General features: G+C 50.0%; 1 protein-coding gene across 3 annotated transcripts in view; it reads left to right on the top strand.

The window, feature by feature from the left end:
• The first annotated feature begins 6,282 nt into the window (after positions 1-6,282).
• NLRP12 (NLR family pyrin domain containing 12) overlaps positions 6,283-27,772 on the top strand; it is a 31,852-nt gene continuing 10,362 nt past the window's right edge. For all 3 annotated transcript variants that reach the window (XM_086690626.1, XM_086690625.1, XM_086690627.1), the window contains exons 1-6: positions 6,283-6,689; positions 11,592-11,672; positions 14,319-16,020; positions 21,573-21,743; positions 23,230-23,400; positions 25,736-25,906. In XM_086690626.1, coding sequence (XP_086546752.1) covers positions 6,401-6,689; positions 11,592-11,672; positions 14,319-16,020; positions 21,573-21,743; positions 23,230-23,400; positions 25,736-25,906 — 2,585 coding nt within the window. In that variant the 5' untranslated portion in view covers positions 6,283-6,400. The remainder of the gene's footprint in view (positions 6,690-11,591; positions 11,673-14,318; positions 16,021-21,572; positions 21,744-23,229; positions 23,401-25,735; positions 25,907-27,772) is intronic.

The raw sequence follows: 27,772 nt of genomic DNA, 5'->3' as shown, positions 1-27,772 counted from the left end.
TCATATGACTTCACTCCTAAGTGAGATTTAAGAAACAAAACAGATGAACATAAGGGAAGGGAAGCAAAAGTATAAAAACAGAGAGGGAGACAAACCATAAGAGTCTCTCTCTTTTTTTTAACGTTTATTTCTTTTTGAAAGAGAGGTGGGGAGGGGCAGAGAGAGAGGGAGACACAGAATCCCAAGCAGGCTCCAGACTCTGAGGGGTCAGCACAGAGCCAGATGTGGGGCTCGAACTCAGGAACCATGAGATAGTGACCTGAACTGAAGTTGGATGCTTAACTGACTGAGCCACCCAGGTGCCCCCTGGAGACTCTTAAATACAGAAAACAAACTGAGGGTTGATGGAGGGAGGTGGGTGGGGGGGATGGGCTAGATGTGTGATGGGTATTAAGGAGGGCAGTTGTTGGGATAAGCACTGGGTATTATATGTAAATGACAAATTACTCAATTCTATTCCTGAAATCATTATTAAGTATATGTTAACTAACTTGGATTTAAATTAAAATTAACAAATAAATACATAAACTAAAAATAAATAAAATACAGAATAATAAAAATGTTTTTTAAATGTTTTATTTATTTTTGAGAGAGAGGGAGAGGGACACACAGAATCCAAAGCAGGCTCCAGGCTCTGAGCTGTCAGCACAGAACCTGAAGCGGGGCTCAAACTCAGGAGCTGTGAAATCATGACCTGAGCCAAAGTCAGACACTTAACCCACTGAGCCACACAGATGCCTCAAAAGGGGACAATTTATTTATTTATTTATTTATTTATTTATTTATTTATTTATTTTTTCAACGTTTATTTATTTTTGGGACAGAGAGAGACAGAGCATGAACGGGGGAGGGGCAGAGAGAGGGAGACACAGAATCGGAAACAGGCTCCAGGCTCTGAGCCATCAGCCCAGAGCCCGACGCGGGGCTCGAACTCACGGACCGCGAGATCGTGACCTGGCTGAAGTCAGACGCTTAACCGACTGCGCCACCCAGGCGCCCCAAGGGGACAATTTAATATACATATTATGTTCACATATTTATAAGTTATGATTTGTATGTAATTACAATTCCGTATATAGATATGAAATATTCACATTATGTATATTTGAAAACTTTATGTTTGTGTGTGTGCGTATATATGTATATATATATACGCACACACACATACACATATATCTTACATATAATTTTTAAAAGTTCTCCGGGAGATCACAATGTTCACCTCCAGCTGAGAACCAAGGTGGGGACTATCACCCCAGCTTTGATTGGGTTTAGACTTGATTCTGCCTTTAACTCTATTGGCCATGTGACATTGATCAAGTTACCTCTATGGATTTATTGTTTGCTACGTACTATGGGTACGACAGTCCCTGCTTAAGGGTGGTGCAGATTCAGTGAGATAATATTAATGCGCTCCATGGTTGGAACAAACTCATTCATTCATTCACTTCCTCATCTATTTACATAATTCATTTATTCAAACATTAAGAGCATCTCTTTTTTTTCGTTTTTTTTAATTAATTAATTAATTTATTTATTTATTTATTTATTTATTATTTTCAGAGAGAGAGAGCATGCAAATGGGGGAGGGACAGAGGAAGAGAGAGAGAAACTTTTTTTTAAATTTTTTTAATGTTTATTTATTTTTGAGACAGAGAAAGACGGAGCACGAGCAGGGGAGGGTCAGAGAGAGAGGGAGACACAGAATCCAAAGCAGGCTCCAGGCTCGGAGCTGTCAGCACAGAGCCCGATGCGGGGCTCGAACCCACAAACCGTGAGAACATTACCTGAGCCGCGGTTGGATGCTTAGCCGACTGAGCCACCCAGGTGCCCCTGTTTCTTTCCACTTATTAACACACTAGAATCTTGTATATTAAAGACATGACATTTTTGTAATCAGAGCAATCACATTTTGTTGGTGGGGGAAAAAAAAGTCTGAGGAAATGTTTTCAGTGTTTCCTAAATTGACCGTCATAAAAAATCGTCTTTCCTTGTCTTTAGACCCTGAGGCCCTTGGACTCAGAGGCAGGGATCGATTCATTCCTGTGTTTGTAAAAATAGTGCTGAGCTACCCAAGTCCCCAGATATTGCCAATTGTCTTCCTTCCCATGAGAAGAAAGGACTTATTTGAACGGAGATGTACGAAGTAGTTATAGATTCAGCTTTCCTCCGCCCTCCCCTCTGCATTCTTAGAAATCTTTTTCCTACTGTGACAGTGGTGGGGAAGGAGGTCAGAGAGTGAGTCATTCAGGGAAGCTCATATCTAACTCGTAAAGAACCCAGGTTAGGGGTGCCTGGGTGGCTCAGTTGCTTAAGCATCTGACTTTGGCTCAGGTCATGATCTCATAGTTTATGAGTTCGAGCCCCCTGTGACGGGTGAACCTTCAAACCTTCATTTTACTAAATGAAATAAGCCTGACATAGAAGATCACATATTATATGGTTTCATTTTTTTTAGTTTATTTTTTTATTAAAAATTTTTTAATGTTTTTATTTATTTTTGAGAGAGAGACAGTCAGACAGAGTACAAGCAGGGGAGGGGGAGAGAGAGAGGGAGACACAGAATCGGAAGCAGGCTCCAGGCTCCGAGCTGTCAGCACAGAGCCTGATGCGGGGCTTGAACACATGAACCGTGAGATCGTGACCTGAGTGGAAGTCAGATGCTTAACTGACTGAGGCACCTAGGTGCCCCTAAAAGAATTTTTTTTTTAGGCTTTTATTTATTTTTGAGAGAGAGAGAGACAGACAGAGCATGAGCAGGGGAGGGGCAGACAGAGAGGGAGACACAGAATCGGAAGCAGGCTCCAGGCTCTGAGCTGTCAGCACAGAGCCAGATGTGGGGCTTGAACTCATGATTCAAGAGATCACCTGAGCCAAAGTCGGACGCTGAACCAACTGAGCCACCCAGGTGCCCCTGAACTGTACGTTTTAAAATAGGTAAAGTGGTAAATGTTATGCAGTGTGTATTTTTACCTCAATAAAAAAAAAAAAAATGCTCCATGGCTCCCCATTGCCCTCGGGATTGAGTCCAAGCATCACTCAAGGTGTTTCTGACCTGCCTTGGTACTCTCACCTACTTCATCTCCTGATGTCCTGCTCTCCCTCTACCTGCCAGACCCCCCTGGCCCCTCAGCGTTCCCCCCCCCCCACAACCTGCCCAGCTGTGGTTCCCTCCCCTGCTGAACCCTGCTCGCCCTTCAAGACTCACTTCACACACCATGTCCTGCAGAAGGCTTCCTGAACTCTCCAGTCTGCATTTTGTCCCCTTCGTAGCATCTTTCACACTCTGAAATCCACACGCTTGTGTATTTGTTTATTTGTGTTCCTTAATTTTGTCTCCATTAGACAGGAAGTCCCACAGAGGCAGAGAATTTGCTCGTCTATCGGGGAGACTTCTGGCGGCCGCAGTACTTAGTGAAAGTCGGAAGATCGAAGTAGGTCACGTTTGAGGGTCAGAGCCCAATACCTCACCTCTGAGATTCCCATTTTACCAAAGTTATGTAAGGACTTGTCCTGCGACCTATTTCTCCATCCTTTGCTGGGCCTTTAGAGGTTTGGAGTCAAGGTAAGGTGACTCTCCCAGGGTCACTCTGCTGGTGCGGTGGAGAGGTGCGGGGCCCGGGAGAGGGGCCCCTGTGGGATCTCCCTGTGGCACTGCCGACCCTGGAAAGTCCGCAAGAACTCTCCCCAGCGTGCAAGTCAGGTGGTCGCTGGCTTCTTGCACAGAAACACTCACGGACTCTCTGCTCCCTGTGGGGGCCGCTCATCTCTCTGAGTCCTGGCGGAATAACGTTCCTGATTCCCTGTCTCCCGCCTCATGTCAACTGTCTTATCCTCCTGATAAATCCAGACCAGTAATAATAGTTGAAAAATTCCTGCACAACATTCCATGAAATTCCCCACCCTTCATCAAGCACTTCACCATTTCCATATGAAAGTGAGGCAAGGGGGGCACCCGGGTGACTTCGGCTCAGGTCACGATCTCACGGTCCGTGAACTCGAGCCCCGCGCCGGGCCCCGTGCTGATGGCTCAGAGCCTGGAGCTGCTTCGGATTCTGTGTCTCCCTCTCTCTCTGCCCCTGCCCCACTCACGTTCTGTGTCTTTCTCTCTCAAAAATAAATTAACATTAAAAAGATTAAAGTCTTACTTTCCATTCCAAGTAGTTTAACAAAATATATTTATTTATCTATTTTCTCCAAACTGTGCCCTCCCTTAGGTAATGTCTCCATCTTGGGTCACATAAAATGCTATATACATGTGTGATTCATTCATTATACGGCTCATCAAATATAAGAGGGGCATTTACTGTATTCCAGGTGCTGTTCTAGTTGCTGGGAAGAAAACGGTGATCAAAATAGTTTGGGCTATGGGGCGGCTAGTCAGTTAAGTCATGATTGCACGGTTTATGGGTTCAAGCCCTACATCAGAGTCTCGGCTGTCAGCAGAGCCATGTAGGATCCTCTGTCTCCTCTCTCTCTGCCCCTTCCTCATTCGTGCTCTCTCTCTCTCAAAAATAAATACAATATTCAAAAAACAACAACAAAACCCTATTTGGGGCTCAGTTGAACCCCATTCCCAGGGTAACCGATATCTTTTTTTTTTTTTAAGGTTTATTCAGTTTTCAGAAACAGAGAGAGACAGAGCACGAGCAGGGGAGGGGCAGAGAGAGAGGGAGACACAGAATCTGAAGCAGCTCCAGGCTCCGAGCTATCAGCACAGAGCCTGACACGGGGCTCGAACTCGCAAACCATGAAGTCATGATCTGAGCCAAAGTTGGATGCTTAACCAATTGAGCCACCCACGCGCCCCTAGAACACACTTTTTTTTTTTTTTTAATTTTTTTTTTTCAATGTTTATTTTATTTTTTTTGGGACAGAGAGAGACAGAGCATGAACGGGGGAGGGGCAGAAAGAGAGGGAGACACAGAGTCGGAAACAGGCTCCAGGCTCTGAGCCATCAGCCCAGAGCCTGACGCGGGGCTCGAACTCACGGACCGCGAGATCGTGACCTGGCTGAAGTCGGACGCTTAACCGACTGCGCCACCCAGGCGCCCCCGTAGAACACACTTTTTAATATCTGGCTTCCCTTGCTTAACATTATGCCCACAGGCTTTATCCATATTATTTCTTGCAGCTGTGGTTTGTTTCTCCTCCTTGTTTAAGGCATTGGAATTGGGAATCCTAGATCCAGCCCACAGCATCCTAAGTGAAACAATGCTGCTTTGACTGTCTCCTAAAGTAATTATGTCCCTCTGCCAGTCAGTCTGGGCTAAGGTACTGGCAGTAACCAATGAGCCCTCCACCTTCCTGACTTATGGAAACGTTGTTCACATGCAGGGTCCCTATAGCAACATTGTTCACATACATGGTCCCCCAGAGCCTGTTAGCTGTGGCTTCATCTGTATCCTTTTCATTCCTCGCCCAAGGCAGAAAAAAGAGTCTGTATCAGTCCCTTGTGCTGCTATAACAAATCACATGTCCACTCTACATGTGGACTATCTTACAGTTTGGGAGGTCAGAAGTTTGAAACAGGGCTAAAATCGGGGCGTCAGCAGGCTGTTCCGCCGGAGGCTCTGGGTGAGAATCCGTTTCGTCGCCTTTTCCGGCCGTCATCACATCACTCCTCCTTCTGCTCCTATCACCCTTACCCTCTGACCCTGGTCCTCCTTGTGACTTTACTAAGCCCATCTGAACCATCCGAGGTAATGTCCCCATCTCATGAGCCTGGCATTTAATCGCATCTGCAAAGTCTTTTTTGCTCTGTAAGGTAGCACACCACAGGCTCCGGGGATTGGGACACAGACACCTTTGGGGGACCATTGCTCTGCCTACTTACCACACAGTCCCCCTCTGGGATATGGCAGTCTTGTGGCTGAGAAAAGAGAAAACAGCAGACCCCTGCGGTCAGGTTTGTAACGTTTCCACCTAGAAGAGAGGTTTGCCCACACGGGTTGACGTTTCACACTCACGCTTGCTCACGGACCATCTGCTCATGCAGGTGGCCTGTCCAAGCCTGATACCAGCAGAATGGGGGTCTAACCACAAGGAGGGCAGTGACTAGCTTGAGGATACTGCAAAGGCCCACGGGCAGGGAGAGGTAGGAAGGAGTGTGGGGAGCCGGGAAGAGGGAGCAGAAGTGAAATTCTTTCTCGCGGTGGACAACTCCTGGGATTTCCTAATCTGCCCAGCTTCCTCTTCTTGGAAGGGAACACCCACCGGTGCGTGGGGCCCAGGCGTCACCTGCAGGGTGGGGAAGCTCTATTTCATCACAAGGACTGTCCTCTCTCGCTCCTCCAGTCTCGCCTGCGGCGGATCAGACGGTGGGCATGTTGGAATCGCACACCTCGTGTGGACACACTCCAGGCTCCGGCTGCTGTCCCTTGGGGTTCACGACGCCCCCATGCCCCGAGCCCCGCTTAGCGACAGCCTCTGTCGCCTCTCGGCCTACCTGGAAGAGCTGGAGGCCGTGGAGCTGAAGAAGTTCAAGCTGTACCTGGGCGCGTTGCCGGAGGCTGAGGGGGGCAGGATCCCCTGGGGGAAGCTGGAGCCAGCGGGGCCCCTGGACACCGCACAGCTGCTGGTGGCTCACTGCGGGCCGGGCGCGGCCTGGCCACTGGCGCTGGGCCTCTTCCAGCGCATCCACCGGCGGGACCTGTGGGAGAGAGGACAGAGAGAGGACCCGGTGAGGGGTAAGGAGGCGCTGGGCGGTCAAGCTGCACCCCGACAGCTCCCTTCCTTGGCTTCTCGCCTCTGCCCTTGGCCTTGCTGGGGCCGCGTTGGGTGCGCAATGCCCAGGCTCCAAGGTCTTTGCCGGGAAAATTCCTACTTATCCGTAGAGCCCTGGAGGCAATACCCTCTTTGTGAGTTCTTTCCTCTGCCCTGTCCCACCCCTCGTCCTCGAGGGGCGTGTCTTCTGTCCTAAGAGATAGTTGGGCTGCTGATCAGACGCTTCTGATTTCCTCCTATAACAAGGCATGCACGTTGCATAATGATGCGCGCTGTGTTGTGAATGTTGTGTGATAGATATGATTATTATTACACCTATCAGAGAGGTGAGAAAACTGAGGCTCAGAAAACCACCAGTTGCCTCCAGACAAGAGCTGCCAAGATAAAACATGGAATGCTTTTTTTTTTTTTTTTTAATTAATGTTTATTCATTTTTAAGACAAAAAGAGAGGGGCGCCTGGGTGGCTCAGTCAGTTAAGCGTCTGACTCCGGCTCAGGTCATGATCTCGCGGTCCGTGAGTTCGAGCTCCGCGTCGGGCTCTGTGCTGACAGCTCAGAGCCTGGAGCCTGTTTCAGATTCTGTGTCTCCCTCTCTCTCTGACCCTCCCCCATTCATGCTCTGTCTCTCTCTGTCTCAAAAATAAATAAACGTTAAAAAATTTTTTAAAAAAAAGACAGAAAGAGACAGGGAGAGAGCATGAGTGGAGGAAGGGCAGAGAGAGAGGGAGACACAGAATCTGAAGCAAGCTCCAGGCTCTGAGATGTCAGCACAGAGCCCGACATGGGGCTTGAATTCATGAACAGTGAGATCATGACCTGAACCGAAGTCGGACGCTCAGCCGAATGAGTCATCCAGGTGCCCCAATTTTTAAATTTTTTTAAATGTTTATTTATTTTTGAGAGAGTGCAAGTGGGGGAGGGGCAGAGAAAGAGGGAGTCAGAATCTGAAGCATTCTCCAGGATCTGAGCTGTCAGCACAGAGCCCAACATGGGGCTCAAATCCATGGACCACGAGATCATGACTGAGCTGAAGTCAGTCACTTAACCAACTGAGCCATCCAGGTGCCCCTCTTTTTTTCTTTAAAGTAATCCCTAGAGGGGCCCCTGGGTGGCTCAGTTGGTTGAGCATCCGACTTCAGCTCAGGTCATGATCTCACAGTCTGTGAGTTCAAGCCCTGTGTCGGGCTCTGTGCTGACAGCTCAGAGCCTGGAACCTGCTTCAGATTCTGTGTCTCCCTCTCTCTCTGCCCCTCCCCTGCTCATGCTCTGTTTCTCTCTCTGTCAAAAATAAATAAACATTAAAAAAAATTAAAGTAATCCCTAGAGATGCCCAATGTTGGGCTCAAGTTCATCACCCTGAGATCAGGAGTCGCATACTCTACGGACTGAGCCAGCCCAGTGCCTCCTTTGTTTCTAGCTTTTTTGTTTTGTTTTTTTGATGTTCATTTGTTTATTTTGAGAGAGAGAGAGAGAAAGTGAGCACATGCAAATTGGGGAGGGGCACACAGAGAGAGAAACCCAAGCAGGCTCCACACTGTCAGCCTAGAACCCTATGTGGGGCTCAAACCCATGAACCGTGAGATCATGACCTGGGCCAAAACCAAGAGTCAGATGCTTACCTGACTGAGCCACCCAGGCACCCCTGTTTTGCTTCTTTAAAGTAGCCATCCGAATAAGTGCGAAGTCTGATTCCTATCACTTTTGATTGGTTTTACTGGGGCATCATATGGGAGTCCTTGTTTCTCCAAACCTCACACATCCAGGATTTGTCAAATCCCAGCACTTACAGCTCTAAGCATTTCCCCCCACTTCTGCCACCCAGCACCCAGCGGGGGACCCACCTTGCACGTGGCTGAATGCCACCTGCTATGCTTGCCCCTCACCCCTCACCTCTCCTTACAGGCTTTCCCCACTCAGCAGGCACAATAATCTTTACAACCATGGATTAAATCACCCCCTCCCTTGCTTTCAAGCCTCCAGTAGCCTCCTGTTGTGAGTAGATTGTAATCCAAATTGCTCAAGGTGTTCCTACAAGGCCCGCTGAGCCAGTCTCTCCAAACCCACCCAGCACTTACCCCAAAGCTCATTGCTGTTGTGTCATTGTGTTCTTCCCCAGGACCTTTACACTTGCTGCCTTAGGTTGTTTTGTTTTGGTTTGGTTTTGTTTTTTTCTGCTTAGAATGGCCCTGCTCACATATCTGGCCCTTTGCCATTCAGATCTCAGATTAAGTACCTTATCCTCTGTTCTGATCACCCCCTATTCACCCCACTGGTGAAGGAGACATATCCCACCCTAAGTGGTTGCAGATGGCTGAACACAGACACCAAACACAGGACGGATGAGACTGACATTTGTCGCCTACACTCACAGCTCAGAAGAGGAGACCCCCATGCACCATGGGAGTCTCACTGGGTTGATTTCAGGAAGGTAGTGAGCCTCAAGGGGCTGCAGGAGGCAGCCTTTGTAGACAGAGGAGTGTGGGGGCTTTGGGATTGTTGGAAGAGGACAATGTTGGCTTGTCTGGATAATTTCACGGGCCAGCAGGGAACTGAAACTCGGGAGAATGAGGACCAGTGCGGTGCAGTCGGTCTAGGAGGTGGGGATGAGGCAGCTGGTCCAATTCTAGTAGGAACACTAGCCAAGGGGGCAGGCTGTGTCACTAGGTGGGGACACACCTGGCCAGAGCAGGGGAACTCACACTGAGGCTTACACTCTGGGGTCCTGTGAGATCAAAGATGTCCAGGAAGCACTTGGAATATTTTATCTTACAATACACCCACAGAAAAGCCATTCTTGCACCCAAACTAAAATACTACTCTTAATTACTCTGTCATGTACTCTTATTTCATTGTAAAGACAATTTCCATCATTATCTGAAGTTTTGTGAAGACTTTGCTTTTTTTTCTTTTTTTTTGAAAGAGAGAAAGAGAGAGAGAGGGAGAGAAGAATCTTAAGCAGGCTCCACACTCAGCACAGAGCCCGATGCACGGCTCAATCCCAGGATCCTGGGATCACAACCTGAGCCAAAAGTAACAGATGCTCAACTGACTGAGCGACCCAGGCTCTCCTGAAAAGTTTGTTTTTTATGTGCTCAATTCTCCACACCATAGAGAGTAAGGTCCACTGGGTAGAGACCTTGTGTCTCGCTTATTGCTGTGTATCCAATGCTAGGGAAATGCATGGATAACACTGGTGCCCAAAATAGGTATATTTTTTGGATGGCTGGATGAATGGATGGATGGGGTAGGTGGGTGGGTGGATGGATGGAATGGGAGGATGGGTAGGTGGATGGATGGGTGGATGGGTGAATGGATGGGTGGGTGGGTGGAGGGATGGATGGAGGGATGGGTGGATGGATGGGTGGATGGAGGGATGGATGGATGGGTGGATGGGTGGTTGGATGGAAGGATGGATGGATGGGTGGATGGATGGATGGATGGAGGGATGGATGGATGGATGGATGGATGGGTGGATGGGCAGATCGATGGATGGATGGATGGGTGGGTGGATGGATGAATGGATTGATGGGTGGGTAGATGGGTAGATGGATGGATGGAGATGGAGGGATGGTTGGATGGATGGGTGGGTGGGTGGATGGGTGGGTGGTGGATGGAGGGATGGAGGGATGGATGGGTGGATGGATGGGTACATGGATGGATGGGTACATGGATGGATGGGTGGATGGATGGATGGTTGGGTGGGTGCATGGGTAGATGGATGGATGGAGATGGGTGGATGGATGGATGGGTGGATGGAGGGATGGATGGATGGATGGATGGGTGGATGGATGAATGGATTGATGGGTGGGTAGATGGGTAGATGAATGGATGGAGATGGAGGGATGGTTGGATGGATGGGTGGGTGGGTGGATGGGTGGGTGGAAGGGTGGATGGATGGGTAGATGGATGGATGGATATGGAGGGATGGTTGGGTGGATGGGTGGGTGGGTGGATGGGTGGGTGGTGGATGGAGGGATGGAGGGATGGATGGGTCAATGGGTGGATGTATGGGTAGATGGAGGATGGAGATGGATGGATGGATGGATGGATGGATGGATGGAGGGATGGATGGGTGGATGGATGAATGGATTGATGGGTGGGTAGATGGGTAGATGAATGGATGGAGATGGAGGGATGGTTGGATGGATGGGTGGGTGGGTGGATGGGTGGGTGGTGGATGGAGGGATGGAAGGATGGATGGGTGGGTGGGTGGATGGATGGAGGGATGGATGGATGGATGGATGGGTGGATGGGCAGATCGATGGATGGATGGATGGGTGGGTGGATGGATGAATGGATTGATGGGTGGGTGGATGGGTAGATGGATGGATGGAGATGGAGGGATGGTTGGGTGGATGGGTGGGTGGGTGGATGGGTGGGTGGTGGATGGAGGGATGGAGGGATGGATGGGTCGATGGGTGGATGTATGGGTAGATGGAGGATGGAGATGGATGGATGAATGGATGGATGGATGGATGCATGGATGGGTGGATGAATGGATGGATAGATGGATGAGGTGTGGGCAAAGACTGAAGGAGAGGGAGGAAATCCAAGCTGACTCACAACTTCCTGCCTGAAAGGATTTGTTGGATCGATGGAGGTGCTGATCCCCACAATGTGTACCCAGGAAGGAGAGTGGGTTATGCAGAGCAAGTGTTTTCAGCAGTAATGCATGTGAGGTGAATGCCAAACATTCTGGGGTGTGGGTGGACAGAGAATTATCATGTAGACAGTCTGATGTAATAGTAACTAGTATTTTTTTAATTGACATATAAGTTATATTAGCTTCAGGCATTCAAAGTAGCTAATATTATTGAGAGCTAGCCAGATATATGCTAGCTGATCTTCCAAAATTTCTCTTCCAGATACTCCACCTGATGGCTCATCCTCACTGGAGAGCCAGTCAGTATGTCGTCTGGAAGTCTTTCCTGGAACTCCAAGGAAAGGTGAGTCATGAGCCGTGTATCTGGTAGAATACACAAGGCTACATGTATCAGACTGTCCAATGGACTAGATCAAGCAAAAAAAAATATTTAATGTTTGCATTAAAGAAAAGCATAACAAGAAATCTTGACATGGGTGGTTTCTGCACATAAACTCTGCCTTATGTGGCCGGTTAGCAACACCATCAAATCCCCAACTTCCTCTGTTACACTTGTCCTAAGATTTGTCACCTCATGGTTGCAAGATGGCAACCAAACCATTTCATGCAAGTGAATTCCAAGCAGGGAAAAAAAAAAGAGAGAAAAAAGATTTTCCTCTTCATGAGAGTATCATTTTTTTAAAATTTATTTTATTTTGAGAGAGAGAGAGACAGACAGACAGACAGACAGCAGGGGAGGGGCAGAGAGAGAAGGAAGGAGTGAGAATCCCAAGCAGGCTCCACACTGTCAGCACAGAGCCCAATGCAGGGCTCGAACTCATGAACTGTGAGATCGTGACCTGAGCCAAGATCAAGAGTCAGTTGCTCAGCTGACTGAGCCACCCGTCCATCCATCCATCCACCCATAAAATCTTTTCAACAAGCTTCCCCCTTCCCGGTGGTCATCCCTTTGCACCTCATTGGTCGGAACTGGGGCACATTCCCAGACCAGCCACTGGCAACAGGGAATGAGATTGTTCATGACTGGTTTAGCCAAACTGTGATTCATCCTCTGGGGCTTGTGAAGGGACAGCATATGGCTGGTATCAGGCATCAGCTCCCGGGGCATCTGGCTGGTTCAGTAGTGGAGCATGTGACTCTTGATCTCTGGGTTGCGAGTTAGAGTCCCACTTTCAGTGTAGAGATTGCTTTAAAATAAAATCTAAAACGGGGCTCCTGGGTGGCTCAGTCGGTTAAGCGGCCGACTTCAGCTCAGGTCATGATCTCACGGTCCGTGAGTTCGAGCCCCGCGTCAGGCTCTGGGCTGATGGCTCAGAGCCTGGAGCCTGCTTCCGATTCTGTGTCTCCCTCTTTCCCTGCCCTTCCACCATTCATGCTCTGTCTCTCTCTGTCTCAAAAATAAATAAACATTAAAAAAAATTAAAAAAAAAATAAATAAGTCACACTGGAGACAGAGAGTGGACCAGGGGCTGGGGGTGGGGGAGGAATGGGGAGTTAGTGTTTAATAGGCACAGAGTTTCTGTTGAGGACGAACGAAAATTTCTGGAAATGGACCGTGCTGATGATTGCACAACGTTGTGAATGCGCTTAATATCATTGAGTCAGTCTTACCCTTAAAAACGGTTAAAATGCTACATTTTAGGTTATGTGTATTTTCCTAGAATTCAAAATAAAAGAGTGCATGCATTCCTTTTGAGAGAGTCCCAGGATCAAATTTAGATCTCTTTTTTAACCTTCCTTTAGGCAGGAACCATTCCTTTAGGTCCAATATTTTTTTTTTAAATTTTTTTTTTTCAACGTTTATTTATTTTTTTGGGACAGAGAGAGACAGAGCATGAACGGGGGAGGGGCAGAGAGAGAGGGAGACACAGAATCGGAAACAGGCTCCAGGCTCCGAGCCATCAGCCCAGAGCCTGACGCGGGGCTCGAACTCACGGACCACGAGATCGTGACCTGGCTGAAGTCGGACGCTCAACCGACTGCGCCACCCAGGCGCCCCTTTTTAGGTCCAATATTATGGACCTCTGGGGACATTCAAATACAAAAGGATGCTTGCTTTTTTTTTTTTTTTTTTTTTTTTTTTTGAGAGGGAGAGATAGCAGGGGAGGGGCAGAGAGAGAGAATCCCAAACAGGTTCTACACTGTCAGTGCAGAGCCCAATGTGGGGCTCAAACTCACAAACTGGGAGACATGACTTGAGCCGAAATCAAGAGTCAGATGCTTAACTGACTTAGCCCACCAGCCACCCTGGCCCCCACCCACAGGATGGTCGTAGCTGGTGCCCCACCCCTCAGTTGCTAGGGCCCAAAATATCTCCAGACCTTGCTAGAAACCCCCTAGGGGAGGACACAATCATCCTGGTGAGCACCACTGCTCTAGATTGTGCATTCACATCTATACCAAGTAGATTTCCCCAAAGAGACATTTAGCAAGGGGCTTAGAGAGCAGACAAGTTCTCCAGTGCCCACGCACAGTGGCCTTTTTTCAAAGGCAGAAACCTTGGGAGCCCTGCCTTCTCAAACTTCAGCGTGCTGGCAAATCAGACAGCGGTCCTGGTAGGGATGCAGTTCGGGGTTCTGTAGCTGGGGAGCGGGGCTCACTTTCCCATTTTCGACCAGCTCCTTGTGGGCCCATGTGGGATTTCAGTGTCTTCCCCGGGAGGACCCGAGTGAACCCGTGGCTGAGGCTGACAGCCTCCTCTAGGTGCCCTTGCTGTGTTCCATCAGCAGGTGCTGGAGGTGCTCTAGGACGTTGACACCCCGTTTGAGTCGCCAGGATAGACTCCTGTGCCCGAGGACAGTTTCCCTGTTAGTGCCTTTGCTTCCCATGAGAACAGTACCAAGCCCCCCAGGCTCCATCCAGAAAAGCATCCCGAGGATATTGCAGAACAAATAGGCACCAATAGACCGTGGTTTGCTTTCGCCCGCCGATCCACGAACAGTGGCTGATGAGTCTCCCATGGACCCCCCTCCTCACTCCCCTCCCTTAGATCCCCGGGAAACCTACAAGGACTACGTCCGCAGGAAGTTTCGGCTGATGCAAGACCGAAATGCGCGCCTGGGGGAATGCGTCAACCTCAGCCGCAGGTACACCCGCCTCCTCCTGGTGAAGGAGCACTCAACTCCCATGTGGGCCCAGCAGAAGCTTTTGGACACAGGCTGGGGACAGGCAAGAGCCGTGGGGCACCAGGCCAGCCTCATCCAGATGGAGACCCTCTTTGAGCCGGACGAGGAGCGCCCCGAGCCCCCGCGCACTGTGGTCCTGCAGGGAGCGGCCGGGATGGGCAAGTCCATGCTGGCCCACAAGGTGATGCTTGACTGGGCCGACGGGAAGCTCTTCCAAGGCAGGTTTGATTATCTCTTCTACATCAACTGCAGGGAGATGAACCAGAGCACCTCGGAGCAGAGCGCCCGGGACCTCATCTCCAGCTGCTGGCCGGAGCCCAGCGTGCCCCTCCAGGAGCTTGTCCGAGTCCCCGAGCGCCTCCTGTTCATCATCGATGGCTTCGACGAGCTAAAACCCTCTTTCCACCACCCTCAGGGCCCCTGGTGCCTCTGCTGGGAGGAGAAACAGCCCACGGAGCTTCTCCTCGGCAGCCTGCTTGGGAAGAAGCTGCTGCCTGAGCTGTCCATGATCATCACCACCAGGCCCACGGCTCTGGACAAGCTCCAGCGCTTGCTGGAGCATCCCAGGCACGTGGAGATCCTGGGCTTCTCGGAGGCCGAGAGGCGGGAGTACTGCTACAAGTATTTCCACAATGCAGAGCAGGCCGCTCAAGTCTTCAGCTTCATGAGGGACAACGAGCCCCTGTTCACTCTGTGCTTTGTCCCCATGGTGTGCTGGGTCGTGTGCACCTGCCTCAAGCAGCAGCTGGAGGACGGGGGGCTCCTACGACAGACGTCCAGGACCACCACGGCCGTGTACCTGCTCTACCTCCTGAGTCTGATGCAGCCCAAGCCGGGGAGCCCCACCCTGCACCCCCCGGCCAACCAGAGGGCGCTGTGCTCTCTGGCGGCGGACGGCGTCTGGAATCAGAAGATCCTCTTTGAGGAGCAGGACCTCCGGAAGCATGGCCTCGATGGGGCAGATGTCTCCTCCTTCCTCAACATGAACATCTTCCAGAAGGACATCAACTGTGAAAAGTTCTACAGCTTCATCCACCTCAGCTTCCAGGAATTCTTTGCCGCCATGTACTACATCCTGCGCGCCGGGGAGACCGGGTCCAGCCCAGAGCAGAGCGTGACGAAGCTGTTGGCGGAGTACGGGTTTTCGGGAAGGAGCTTCTTGGGGCTCACCGTGCGCTTCCTGTTTGGCCTCCTGAACGAGGAGACAAGGAGCTACCTGGAGAAGAGTCTCTGCTGGGAGGTGTCGCCTCACGTCAAGCTGGAGCTGCTGGCCTGGATCCAAAGCAAAGCTCGGAGCGAGGGCTCCACCCTCCAGCAGGGCTCCCTGGAGCTCTTCAGCTGCCTGTACGAGATCCAGGAGGAGGAGTTTATCCAACAAGCCCTGAGCCACTTTCGAGTGCTTGTCGTCGGCAACATCACCACCAAGATGGAGCACGTGATTGCCTCCCTGTGCGTGAAAAACTGCAGGAACGCCCTGACCGTGCGCCTGCACGGGGCTGCCTACAGCCCGGAAGAGCACGATGGCGGGAAATGGACTTCCGGGCCCCAGGCGCTACCCGCACCGTCGTAAGTACCCGGTGGGGCTCGCTCTCCAAGTTCATGATCTCAGCTGGGGATGATTTTTGCCCCCACCCCAGGAGACACTTGGCAATATCCGGGGAAGGGTTGCGTGGTCACCACTAGAGGAGGTGGGGGAGGGGAGGTTGCTATGGTATCTGGAGGGAAGAGGCCAGGGATGCTACAAAGATATCCCACGGGGGGGCGCCTGGGTGGCTCAGTTGGTTAAACGTCTGACTTCGGCTCAGGTCACGATCTCACAGTTTGTGGGTTGGAGCCCCATGTAGGGCTCTGTGCTGACAGCTCGGAGCCTGGAGCCTGCTTCACATTCTGTGTCTCCCTCTCTCTCTGCCCCTCCCCCGCTCATGCTCTCTCTCTGTCTCTGTCTCTCAAAAATAAATAAACATTAAAAAAAAAAAAAAAAAAGACATCCCACCGTGCCCAGGACGGCCCCCCACAACACAGGATGGTCTGGTCCTCACGTTGTCAACAGTGTCCAGGTTAGTGCCCTGCTCCTAAACAGGACTCGTTAGGACTAAATTGGGGCCCCTGTCAAGGACAGTGTTTCCAGCCAACAAATGTTATCACGGGCACTTTCCTACAGAGTCCAGACAATGGTGAACACGCCAGTGGTGCCCCCTGCAGGACTAACATCCTCATGGGAAGGGAGAGAGCCAAGGGCAGTAAATAAGTCAACAGGCAAACGAGCAAACAAGACTCGATCACTAGGGTAGTTTCAGATAGAGAGAACTGCTATGAGGAAAATAAAACAGGGCGGGGTGATAGGCGGCGATAGGGAGGGCTGGGCGGTGTGAAGGGGGTGGATGAAGGAAGGAAGATCTCAGGAAGTGACTCTTTGAGCTTTTTGGCTAAGATTTTTTTTTTTAATTTTTTTTTTCAACGTTTATTTATTTTTGGGACAGAGAGAGACAGAGCATGAACGGGGGAGGGGCAGAGAGAGAGGGAGACACAGAATCGGAAACAGGCTCCAGGCTCCGAGCCATCAGCCCAGAGCCCGACGTGGGGCTCGAACTCACGGACCGCGAGATCGTGACCTGGCTGAAGTCGGACCCTTAACCGACTGCGCCACCCAGGCGCCCCAGATTTTTTTTTTAATTAAAAATTTTTTTAATGTTTATTTTTGAGAGAGACAGAGTGTGAGTGGGGGAGGGGCAGGGAGGGAGGGAGACAGAATCTGAAGCAGGCTCCAGGCTCTGACTTGTCAGCACAGAGCCTCATGCAGGGCTTGAACCCACGGACCGTGAGATTGTGACCTGAGCGGAAGTCGGATGCTTAACTAAGTGAGCCACCCAGGTGCCCCACTAAGACTTTGTTTTGGTTTGGGTTCCCCAAGGAGTAACCCTTAGACAAAAGGATTTGAATGTAAGTAGAATAAGAGAGGAAAGTCATCCTTTTTCCTTCCTTCCACCCTCTTAGGTGCAGAACAGAGGCCTGTAAATTAAACTCACAAAAGACAGATTCACAGAGAAAAACAAAGAGAAGTTCATTAGGTGTTTACTAATTCCGGGGCACCTGGCTAGCTCAGTTGGTAGAACATGTGACTTCTGATCTTGGGGTCATGAGTTCAAGCCCCAGGTTGGGCACACACACACAAAAAAGGTTTATTAGTTCATCTGCACTTATATGGGGGAGTACCCAGAGATGAGTAACTCAAAGGGCTGGCTAGAAACTGGGCTTTTATAGCGTCCTAACACAAGAACAATACATTTTTAGAGATATGGCAAGACAAAGGAAAAGGACAGTGAGCTTCTCTGGAGGTTAACTGTGGGAAGGCAAAAATACGGGGGAAACAGATGGGGTAAGGTGTATTTGTACAGGTCTGTCCTGGAGCTGTAGGGGAGGAAAATTCTCCTCCTCTCTCTTTGGGTCTCTGGCTGGGCCTGAGAATTAAACTGACGTATGACAGATTCACAGGAGGAAAGCAGACCCGTTTTAATGAATTTTTACATGTGCTTGAAAGCCTGCATCAGAGCCGGAAGCTCTTATACATTCAGATAAAAAAAACAATCAACTTGCAAAGAATTGACAAGCCATCTGAGGACATGTCAAGCTGAATTTTGAATCAGCTTTATAAATGTCATTACATAGAGAGAGCTACCTTAAAAGATCTCTGTGGGAGCCTGGGTGGCTCAGTCGGTTAAGCATAACTTTGGCTCAGGTCTTGATCTCGCGGTTCGTGAGTTCAAGCCCCACTTCAGGCTCTGTGCTGACAGCACTCCGGATCCTCTGTCTCCTTATCTCTCTGCCCCTCCCTACTCACACTCTCTGTGTGTCTCAAAATAAGTCAATAAAAACTTCAACAAAAAAAAAATCTGTGAAATTAGGGGCGCCCAGCTGGCTCAGTCAGTGAGTGTGTGACTGTTGATCTTGGGGTTGTGAGTTCGAGCCCCACATTGGGCGTAGAGTTTACTTAAAAAAAAAAAAAAAAAAAAAAGAATTGATAAGACAAAGCACTCTGGGCTGGGGGCAGTCAATAGTGAAGAAGTAATAAGGTTTGTTTATTTAGGCTTCTTGGTTCTGAATTCACTCTCTGGTGATCAGGATCCCTCCCTTCATTCTGGTGGAGGGAGGAGATTCTTCACACGGGAGACTGATCTGCTCTCAGAGAAGAGCCAGATGATGGTGGGGTAGGGCATCAGGGACCCTTCTCAGACTCCTTCAGCTCGAGGTTTTTCCATCTTCGTGGCCATAAAACTTCCCCAGGAGAGGGGCCCTGTGGGAGTCGTCACTTTCACAAGTGGTCGGAATGGGAAGATTTCTTTCTGCATCTCGTTTGCCTCAAACTCAAAATAATCCTTACGCCGAAGTGGCATATTTGGGGTGGCATATTCTGGTCCCCTAGAGGACTTTCTTTGGGAGGTGGTCCCAGTACGTCGAGAAGACAAGGAAGGGAGGCAGCCAAAAAAGGGAACCCCATCCAGCTCGTCACCAATGGGACTCAGACGTACCTCCCACCCCTCCTCGAGGCACGGGGGCAGGGGTCTTGAGCCGTGCATGAATCACGTGTAAGTGGGTGGGGGTCGGCTCACAGGGTCTCCCAGTCGGCTTGACACGTCTGCTTCTGACTTAAGCCGTGTGACAGTCCAGGAAGGAGAGGTGTCTAGGACCAGGGGATACAGATAATAGGGTCGATGTGCTGACATCTCACTCCGACTGGAGGCTTACTTCCAGTGACTGTGCTGCCTGGCTCTTCACGAATCTTCATCCCATGTGGAATCACAGTTCTGCTAACCAGCTTCCGCACTGACCTAGATGCCATAAATGCACACTAAATGCTTTTCTGTGGGGCCGTGTGCCCAGGACTTTACGTTATTGTGCTCCGGGACACAAGAAGGTCATGGTGGCCAATAGCCCGGGGTCTGGAGTCACGCGCACGCGGCTTAGAATCCCAGCTCCACTGCTCCCTAGCTGTGCGGCTTTGCGCAAGTCCCTTCTGCTTGTCAAGCCTCAGTCTTTCTATGCGGAAAATGGGATTTCAATGCCTGCCTTTTTGGGTTCGTGTAAAGGCCCAACAGTGGGTTGGTTGCGTACAGGGTCAGAAATCAACAGGTGCTGATGTCACTTTTACACCGTGATGTTTTCGTAACAGTGTGGACACTCTGTGTGCAATGATTTGTTAAACCCCCGGTATATATAACTCTGTCATAGTTAAGGCCTCTAGGGTTTGGGGGGTCACACAATTTTATATATTTATTTATATGATATATTTACATTATATATGTATTTATATATATTTACATAAAATATATAAATATATATAATTGCATATGAGTATAACCTTATATGTAATAATTATAAATATATTATAAACATAGGTTTAAAAAAATTTTTTTTAATATTTATTTATTTTTGGGACAGAGAGAGACAGAGCATGAACTGGGGAGGGGCAGAGAGAGAGGGAGACCCAGAATCCGAAGCTGGCTCCAGGCTCTGAGCCATCAGCACAGAGCCCGACGCGGGGCTCGAACTCACGAGCTGTGAGATCGTGACCTGAACCGAAGTCGTATGCTTAACCGACTGGGCCACCCAGGCGCCCCTAAGCATAGGTTTTTTTTTTTTTTTTTTTTAATTTTTTTTTTTTTTTCAACGTTTATTTATTTTTGGGACAGAGAGAGACAGAGCATGAACGGGCGAGGGGCAGAGAGAGAGGGAGACACAGAATCGGAAACAGGCTCCAGGCTCTGAGCCATCAGCCCAGAGCCCGACGCGGGGCTCGAACTCCCGGACCGCGAGATCGTGACCTGGCTGAAGTCGGACGCTCAACCGACTGCGCCACCCAGGCGCCCCTAAGCATAGGTTTTAAGACAGACTATACAGCCAGAAGTAAATCAGGAGACCTTACTGGCTGCATGTTTTACCCTGTATCATGTGAGTCAGGCCATTCTTTTTTTTTTTTTTTTTTTTTTTTTTATGTTTTTGGTTATTTTTGAGAGAGAGAGAGTGGGAGTGGGGAAGGGACAGAGGATCCAAAGCAGGCTCTTGGCTGACAGCAGAGAGCCCAATGCGGGGCTTGAACTCATGAACCATGAGATCATGACCTGAGCCAAAGTTGGCCGCTCAACCGACTGAACCACCCAGGGGCCCCTATAGTGGAATATTAAAAAAAAATTTTTTTTTAATGTTTATTTATTTTTGAGAGAGAGAAGGACAAAGCATGACGGGGGAGGGGCAGAGAGAGAGGGAGACCCAGAACCTGAAGCAGGCTCCAGGCTCTGAGCTGTCAGCACAGACCCCAGCGTGGGGCTCGAACTCGCAGACTGTGAGATCATGACCTGAGCTGAAGACACGTAGCCTGCTGAGCCACCCAGGTGCCCCTAGAGTGGAATATTTTAAATGCAAATGTAGGGGGCGCCTGGCTGACTCAGTCGAAGAGGGCGAGACTAATGATCTCAGGGTTGAAAGTTCAAAAGCTACGTTGGGCACAGAGCGTACCTTTAAAAAGTAAAACATAGGGGTGCCTGGGTGGCGCAGTCGGTTAAGCGTCCGACTTCAGCCAGGTCACGATCTCGCGGTCCGTGAGTTCGAGCCCCGCGTCGGGCTCTGGGCTGATGGCTCGGAGCCTGGAGCCTGTTTCCGATTCTGTGTCTCCCTCTCTCTCTGCCCCTCCCCCGTTCATGCTCTGTCTCTCTCTGTCCCAAAAATAAATAAACGTTGAAAAAAAAAAAAAAGTAAAACATAAAGAGGGGTGCCTGGGTGGGTCAGTCAGTTGAGCGTCCAACTTCGGCTCAGGTCAGATCTCATGGCTCATTGAGTTCAAGCCCCGCGTCGGGCTCTGTGCTGACAGTTCAGAGCCTGGAGCCTGCTTCAGATTCTGTCTCCCTCTCTCTCTCTCTGTCCTTCCCCCACTTGCCCTCTGTCTCTTTCTCTCAAATATAAATAAACATTTAAAAAAATAAATAAATAAACACTAAAAAAAATTTTTTTTAATGTAAAACATAAAGATGACACTTTGTAAATTGTGAAAGGGACACACGAGTGTGGCATAATCGTTGCACAGAGTCTGGCCCAGCTCCACCCTGTCCTGTCTTTCCTTCACGCAGACCCGAGACGAACGTGTTGCCAGATGCCTACAGCAAGCAGCTCGCTGTGGCTCTGAGCACGAATCCACATCTGCGGGAGCTGCTCTTGGACCACAACGCCCTGGGCAGCCGGGGCGTGAGGCTGCTCTGTGAAGGGCTCAGACACCCCAGCTGCAAACTTCAGAACCTGAGGTGAGTCCAGGGGGGTCTGCGGGCTTCTGATGGACCTCCCCACAGTCTTCACGGGGCTCAGTCAGAAAGAGTATATGGTGGTGTTTGCTTCCGCTGCCCTAGCAAAGCCCCACAGCCTAGGGGATCTGGAGGACAGGAGTCCCAGGCCCAGGTGTGGGCACGGTCGGTCTCCTCCGAGGCCTCGCTCCTTGGCTTGCACATGGCTGTCTTCTCCCCGTGTCCTCACATGTGCGAGTCTGTGTCCAGTTTCCCCTTTTTTTTCCCCCCTTAAGTTTATTTATTTATTTTGAAAGAGGAGAGATCATGAATGGGGGGAGAGCGAGAGAGAGAGAGAGAGAGAGAGAGAGAGAGAGAGAATCCCAAGCAGGCTCCATGCCGTCAGCACAGCGCCTAATGCGGGGCTTGAACTCATGAACTTTGAGATCATGACCTGAGCCAAAATCAAGAGTTGCTTGCTTCACTGACTGAGCCACGCAGGTGCCCCCAGATTCCTCTTTTTATAGGGACACCAGTCTCAGTGGGCTAGGACCCACTCTAGTGACCTCATTTTTTTTAAGTTTATTTATTGGGGCTCCTGGGTGGCTCAGTCAGTGAAGCATCCAACTTCAGCTCAGGTTATTTGTGGGTTCAAGCCCTGCGTCGGGCTCTGTGCTGACAGCTCAGAGCCTGGAGCCTCCTTCCTATTCTGTGTCTCCCTCTCTCTCTGACCATCCCCCACTCACATTCTATCTCTCTCCTTCAAGAGCAAATAAACATTAAAAACATATATATATATTCTTGTTGCCTGTATTTATTTTTTAGTGACATATAATTCACGTCTTTCTTCTTTTAGCGTTTGCACACTCTTGTGCACACATCACCAGTAATTCCAGAACATTTTCATCACGGCTGAAAGGAATCCTCCCTGACCTCCTTCTCTTTCTTTCTTTATTTATTTGGAGAGGGAGAGAGAGGCACGGGAGGAGCAGAGAGAGAGAGAGAATCCCAAGCAGGCTCCGCACTGTCGGCTCAGAGTCCGATGCGGGGCTTGAACTTTCAAACTGGGAGGTCATGACCTGAGCCGAAACCAACAGTCAGCCACTTAACGGGCTGAGTCACACCCAGGCGCCCCTCTTTCTTTTACTTTAAAAGAAGGGGGGGGGCACCTGGGTGGCTCAGTCGGTTGAGCGTCCGACTTCGGCTCAGGTCATGATCTCGCCGTCCGTGAGTTCGAGCCCCGCGTTGGGCTCTGTGCTGACAGCTCGGAGCCTGGAGCCTGTTTCAGATTCTGTGTCTCCCTCTCTCTCTGACCCTCCCCCGTTCATGCTCTGTCTCTCTCTGTCTCAAAAATAAATAAATGTTAAAAAATAAAAATAAAAAAATAAAAAATAAAGGAAGGGGGAAATAGGTCTAGACCAAAAGAAGGAGGGAGAGAAAGGACGAGGGGCAGAACCTACCCTCTGACCACAGGAAGTGACCTGGTTCTTGTCCCCTCCCTCGTGCCCAGGCTCAAGAGATGCTGTGTGGCTCCCTCTGCCTGCCGGGACCTCGCGGCCGCCCTGATGGCCAATCAGAATCTAAGAAGGATGGACCTGAGCGGCAATGGGCTCGGGTTGCCGGGTGTGAAGATGCTGTGTCAGGGGCTCCGGCATCCCAGATGCAGGCTGCAGGCGATTCAGTGAGTCTGCACCCCGGACCGGTCCTTGGTCTGTGCCGTAGGGCTGCCCGGAGACCGTAGACTCCTGCCCCGGACCCTTTGAGCTTTAGGGAACCCCTCCCTGGCCTCCTCGTACCCCACCCACCTCACGTCCACTGTGGGGAGTGCCCAGGCCACTCACCCTCGCAGACCCCACACCTTACTGATCAGCGACACCCCGAGGGGTCTGCACGCCGAGCTCCTGTGAGTTCGTGACGTTTAGCCGTGCCGTCCCTTCTCACCGCAAGGCCACAGTTGTGGACAAGCCACCTAGCGTCCCCTGGGGGTCTGCCCCACTCCCACAGAGGACACTGCTTCTGATATTTCTGGTCACCAATGTGTGGGATTTCCCACAGCAAGCAGCTCTGCAACACCAGTGGGGTGTCCTATAAATCACTCTGCCTCCGTCTGCCTGGAGGTGCTGTCAGGCCCCACAGGTGAGGGCTCCCCCCCACGAGACTGCCCCCCTACCCCCACCCCCGCCACGTCCCCACCCCAGCCTCAGTTACAAATCCAAGTTGTCACCTGGCTTCTATCCCACCCCCTGCCCCAGGTTTGATTAATTTCCCAGAGTGGCTCATAGAACTCCCGAGAAACACTTAGGTTTCTCAGTTTATTAGGTTGATGATAACTAATGATCCTGTATGATACAGGATACAGTTGAAAGCCAGGGGGAGAGGTGCATGGGAGGAGGTCTGGGAGGGTCCCGAGAGCAGGAGTTTCTGTCCTCACGGGGCTGGGTGCACCACCCTCCCGGTGAGGATGGGGTGGATGTGTTCACCAGCCTGGAATCTCCCAACCATGTGCTATCGTTTGTTTTTGCTTGTTTGTTTTTTGCGAGACAAACAGAGAGAGAGAGCACAAGTGAGTGAGGGGCAGGGAGAGAGAGAGGGAGAAGTGGGGCTCATCTGAAGCGGGACTCGAACCCACGAACTGTGAGATCATGAGCTGAGCTGAAGTCTGTTTGCTTCACCAACTAAACCACCCAGGTGCCCCGCTATTGGGGTTTTAGGGAGCCTTCCTCCTGTGGTGAATGGATCATTACTCCATTTCCAGTCCCTTCTGGAGGAGGGGGGTGGGGCAGGGCTGAACGTTCTAAGCTTCTCATCAGGGCTTGGCCTCTCTGGTGCCCAGGCCAATCCGGGAGCCCACCCATCCCAAGACGCAATCCTGGTGTTCTTACCACTTAGGAATTACAGGGATTCAGGAGCTCTGTGCTGGGAACAGAGGCAGAGATCAGTATATATATTTTCTATGATCTCTTACCACGTCCCATCTTATTCCTCCGAGGGAACTCCTACTTAGCCTTTGAGAACCATCCTAACCCCTCAGAGAGTCTTCCCTAACTGTGCACAGGTTGCCAAACATGAGTTAGGTTTTATTGTATTGTATTGTATTGTATTTTTAATGTTTATTTATTTATTTTGAGAGAGAGATTGGAGAAAGAGAGACAGGCAGAGAGAATCCCAAGCAGGCTCCACACTGTCAGCACAGAGCCTGACTTGAGGCTCGAACTCACGAACCCTTGAGATCATGACCTGAGCTGAAACCAAGAGTCGGACGCTTCACCCACTGAGCCACCCAGGTGCCCCACCACGATGGTTTTTTTTTTTTTTTTTTAATTTTTTTTTAACATTTATTTATTTTTGAGACAGAGAGAGACAGAGCATGAAGGGGGGAGGGGCAGAGAGACAGGGAGACACAGAATCAGAAGCAGGCTCCAGGCTCTGAGCCATCAGCCCAGATGGCTGATGCGGGGCTTGAACTCACGGACCGTGAGATCGTGACCTGAGCCGAAGTCGGACGCTCAACCGACTGAGCCACTCAGGCGCCCCTCACGATGGTTTTAATCGACAGTAGCTCACCGTCCCAGCACCTGTTGTGTGTCAGGTGTGGTTCTACATCCTGTCCGCTTAGCAAATTTTGTGCTCCTCGCAAGAAACTTAGGAAGCAGGTGCGACCATCATCCTTATATTACAGGCAGTGAACCTAAGGCAGCACGTGAAACATGAAACAGACTTGCAGACACTTTGCCTGAGGGTGCAGAGTGGCAGGGATAGACCCACCCAGACCTTGAGCTCTGGAGATCCTGCCGTGAGCTGTGGCTCACTCCTGCCTCAATGGCACTGCCTTCCCTGGAGTATAATTGCTTAGCCCTTTGCCTCGTTAGACAGGATGCTCCTGCTGGAGACGATGGCCTCTTGTTCATCTCTGAGCCGTGGTGACATGTGTAGGTTCGTGTTGGGTGACTGGATGGGCCAGGGGAGGAGCCAGGAAAGCAAGATGGCAGCCTCTTCAACGTCTCTTCCCTCCCGAGGTTGAGGAAGTGTGAGCTGGAGGCCGGTGCTTGCCAGGAGATCGCCTCTGTGCTCAGCACCAATCAGCATCTAGTGGAGTTGGACCTGGCGGGGAATTCGCTGGAGGATTTGGGTCTGAGGCTGTTATGCCAAGGCTTGAGGCATCCAGTGTGTAGACTGCGGATCCTGTGGTGAGTTCTTCATGGGGCCAAAAAAAGAAAAGGTTAGGATGGTAAATTTGATGTCATTTATACATACATAGATATTTTTTTATTTTTTATTTTTATTTATTTATTTTTTTTGACAGAGACAGAGACAGAACATGAATGAGTGGGGGAGGGGCAGAGAGAGAGGGAGACACAGAATCTGAAGCAGGCTCCAGGCTCCAAGCTGTCAGCACAGAGCCCGATGCGGGGCTCGAACTCATGAACCGTGGGATCATGACCTGAGCCGAAGTCGGACGCTTAACCCACTGAGCCACCCAGGCGCCCTGTGTCACATATATTTTACCACAATAAATCATAAATAAATAAGCATCAAGGCAATACTAACATCAGTGGGTTTTTGTTTTTTTTTTTTAATTTTTTTAACGTCTATTTATTTTTGAGACAGAGAGAGACAGAGCATGAACGGGGGAGGGGCAGAGAGAGAGGGAGACACAGAATCAGAAGCAGGCTCCAGGCTCTGAGCCATCAGCCCAGAGCCTGATGTGGGGCTCGAACTCATGGACCGCGAGATCGTGACCCGGTCTGAAGTAGGACGCTTAACTGACTGAGCCACACAGGCGCCCCAATACTAACATCAGTGTTAACTTCCACAGAGCTCCCTGCAATAAAGGCATCCACAAAAATCCCTGTGGTTGTCCGGACAGACACCTCATCTCAGTGTGGCTGGAGACGAGAGTGAGTTTGTTGGTTTCTGTCACCGAGAAGTCCAGAGGGAAAGACTGGTTTCAGGCACAGCTGGGTCCGGGGTCTCACGTGGTAAATCCAGGACTCCGTCTCTGTCTTCTCTTTCTATATATAGGAAGACACTGTGCTAAATGTCAACGGAGGACACCTTTGAGGAGTGGGTTTTGGGGCAATAGTGTTTTCCTGCTCTGTACTTCTATCAGTTCAGGTGCATCCCAAACACATTACCGCTAATTTATGGCGGAGCATCAAAGACAGGTTGAGGAATCACACACGATGAGCACAGAAATGCTGTTCTGTATTTTCTGGATTACTTTAGCCAAGAAAATGCATCACACTGAAAAAAGAAAATAAAATACACGTATCATAAAATTTACCATCTTATCATTTTTTAGGTAATTTCAGGGCGCCCGGATGGCTCAGTCGCTTGAACGTCCGACTCTTGATTTCAGCTCAGGTCACGATCTCACGGTTCGTGGGTTCGAGCCCCACGTCGGGCTCTGTGCTGACACCGCAGAGCCTGCTTGATTCTCTCTCCCCTCTCACTGCCCCTCCCCCTCTCAAAATACATAAATAAAAAGTAATCTCTACACTCAACGTGAGGCTCAAACTCACGACCCAGAGATCAAGAGCCGTGTGCTCTACTGGCTGAGCCAGCCAGGCATGCCTTCTATTTTGCCATTCTGAAGCATACAGCTTCATGGTCTTAAGCTATGAAGACTATTCACTATTCACTATTCACTATTCACTTAAAGACTATTAAGCTATTCACACTGTTGTGCAAAGCATCACCACCATCCATCGCCTGAACTTTTTTATCTTGCAACAGTGAGACTGTCCATTAAACACCGCCTCCCCATCTGCCTGCCCCCGCCCCTGATAACCTCCATTCTACTTTCTGTCTTTATGGTATTTGACCACTGTAGGTACCTGATGTAACTAGAATCACAAAATATTTGTGTGCTCTGTGTGTGTGTGTGTGTGTGTGTGTGTGTGTGTGTGTGTGTGTCTGGCTTCTTTTACTTAGTATCTTTTCAACTTTCATTCACATCGCTGCGTTAAAAGTTCCTTCCTTCTTAAGGCAGAATAACATCACGTTACGTGGATATACCACAGTTGAATCCATTCGGTTCATCCCTTGGTGGA

The sequence above is a fragment of the Puma concolor genome, chromosome E2, assembly GCF_028749965.1.
Source record: "Puma concolor isolate L17-30 chromosome E2, mPumCon1.1.hap2, whole genome shotgun sequence".
Classification (NCBI taxonomy): Eukaryota; Metazoa; Chordata; class Mammalia; order Carnivora; family Felidae; genus Puma; species Puma concolor.
This window is presented reverse-complemented; position numbering and strand designations above follow the sequence as displayed.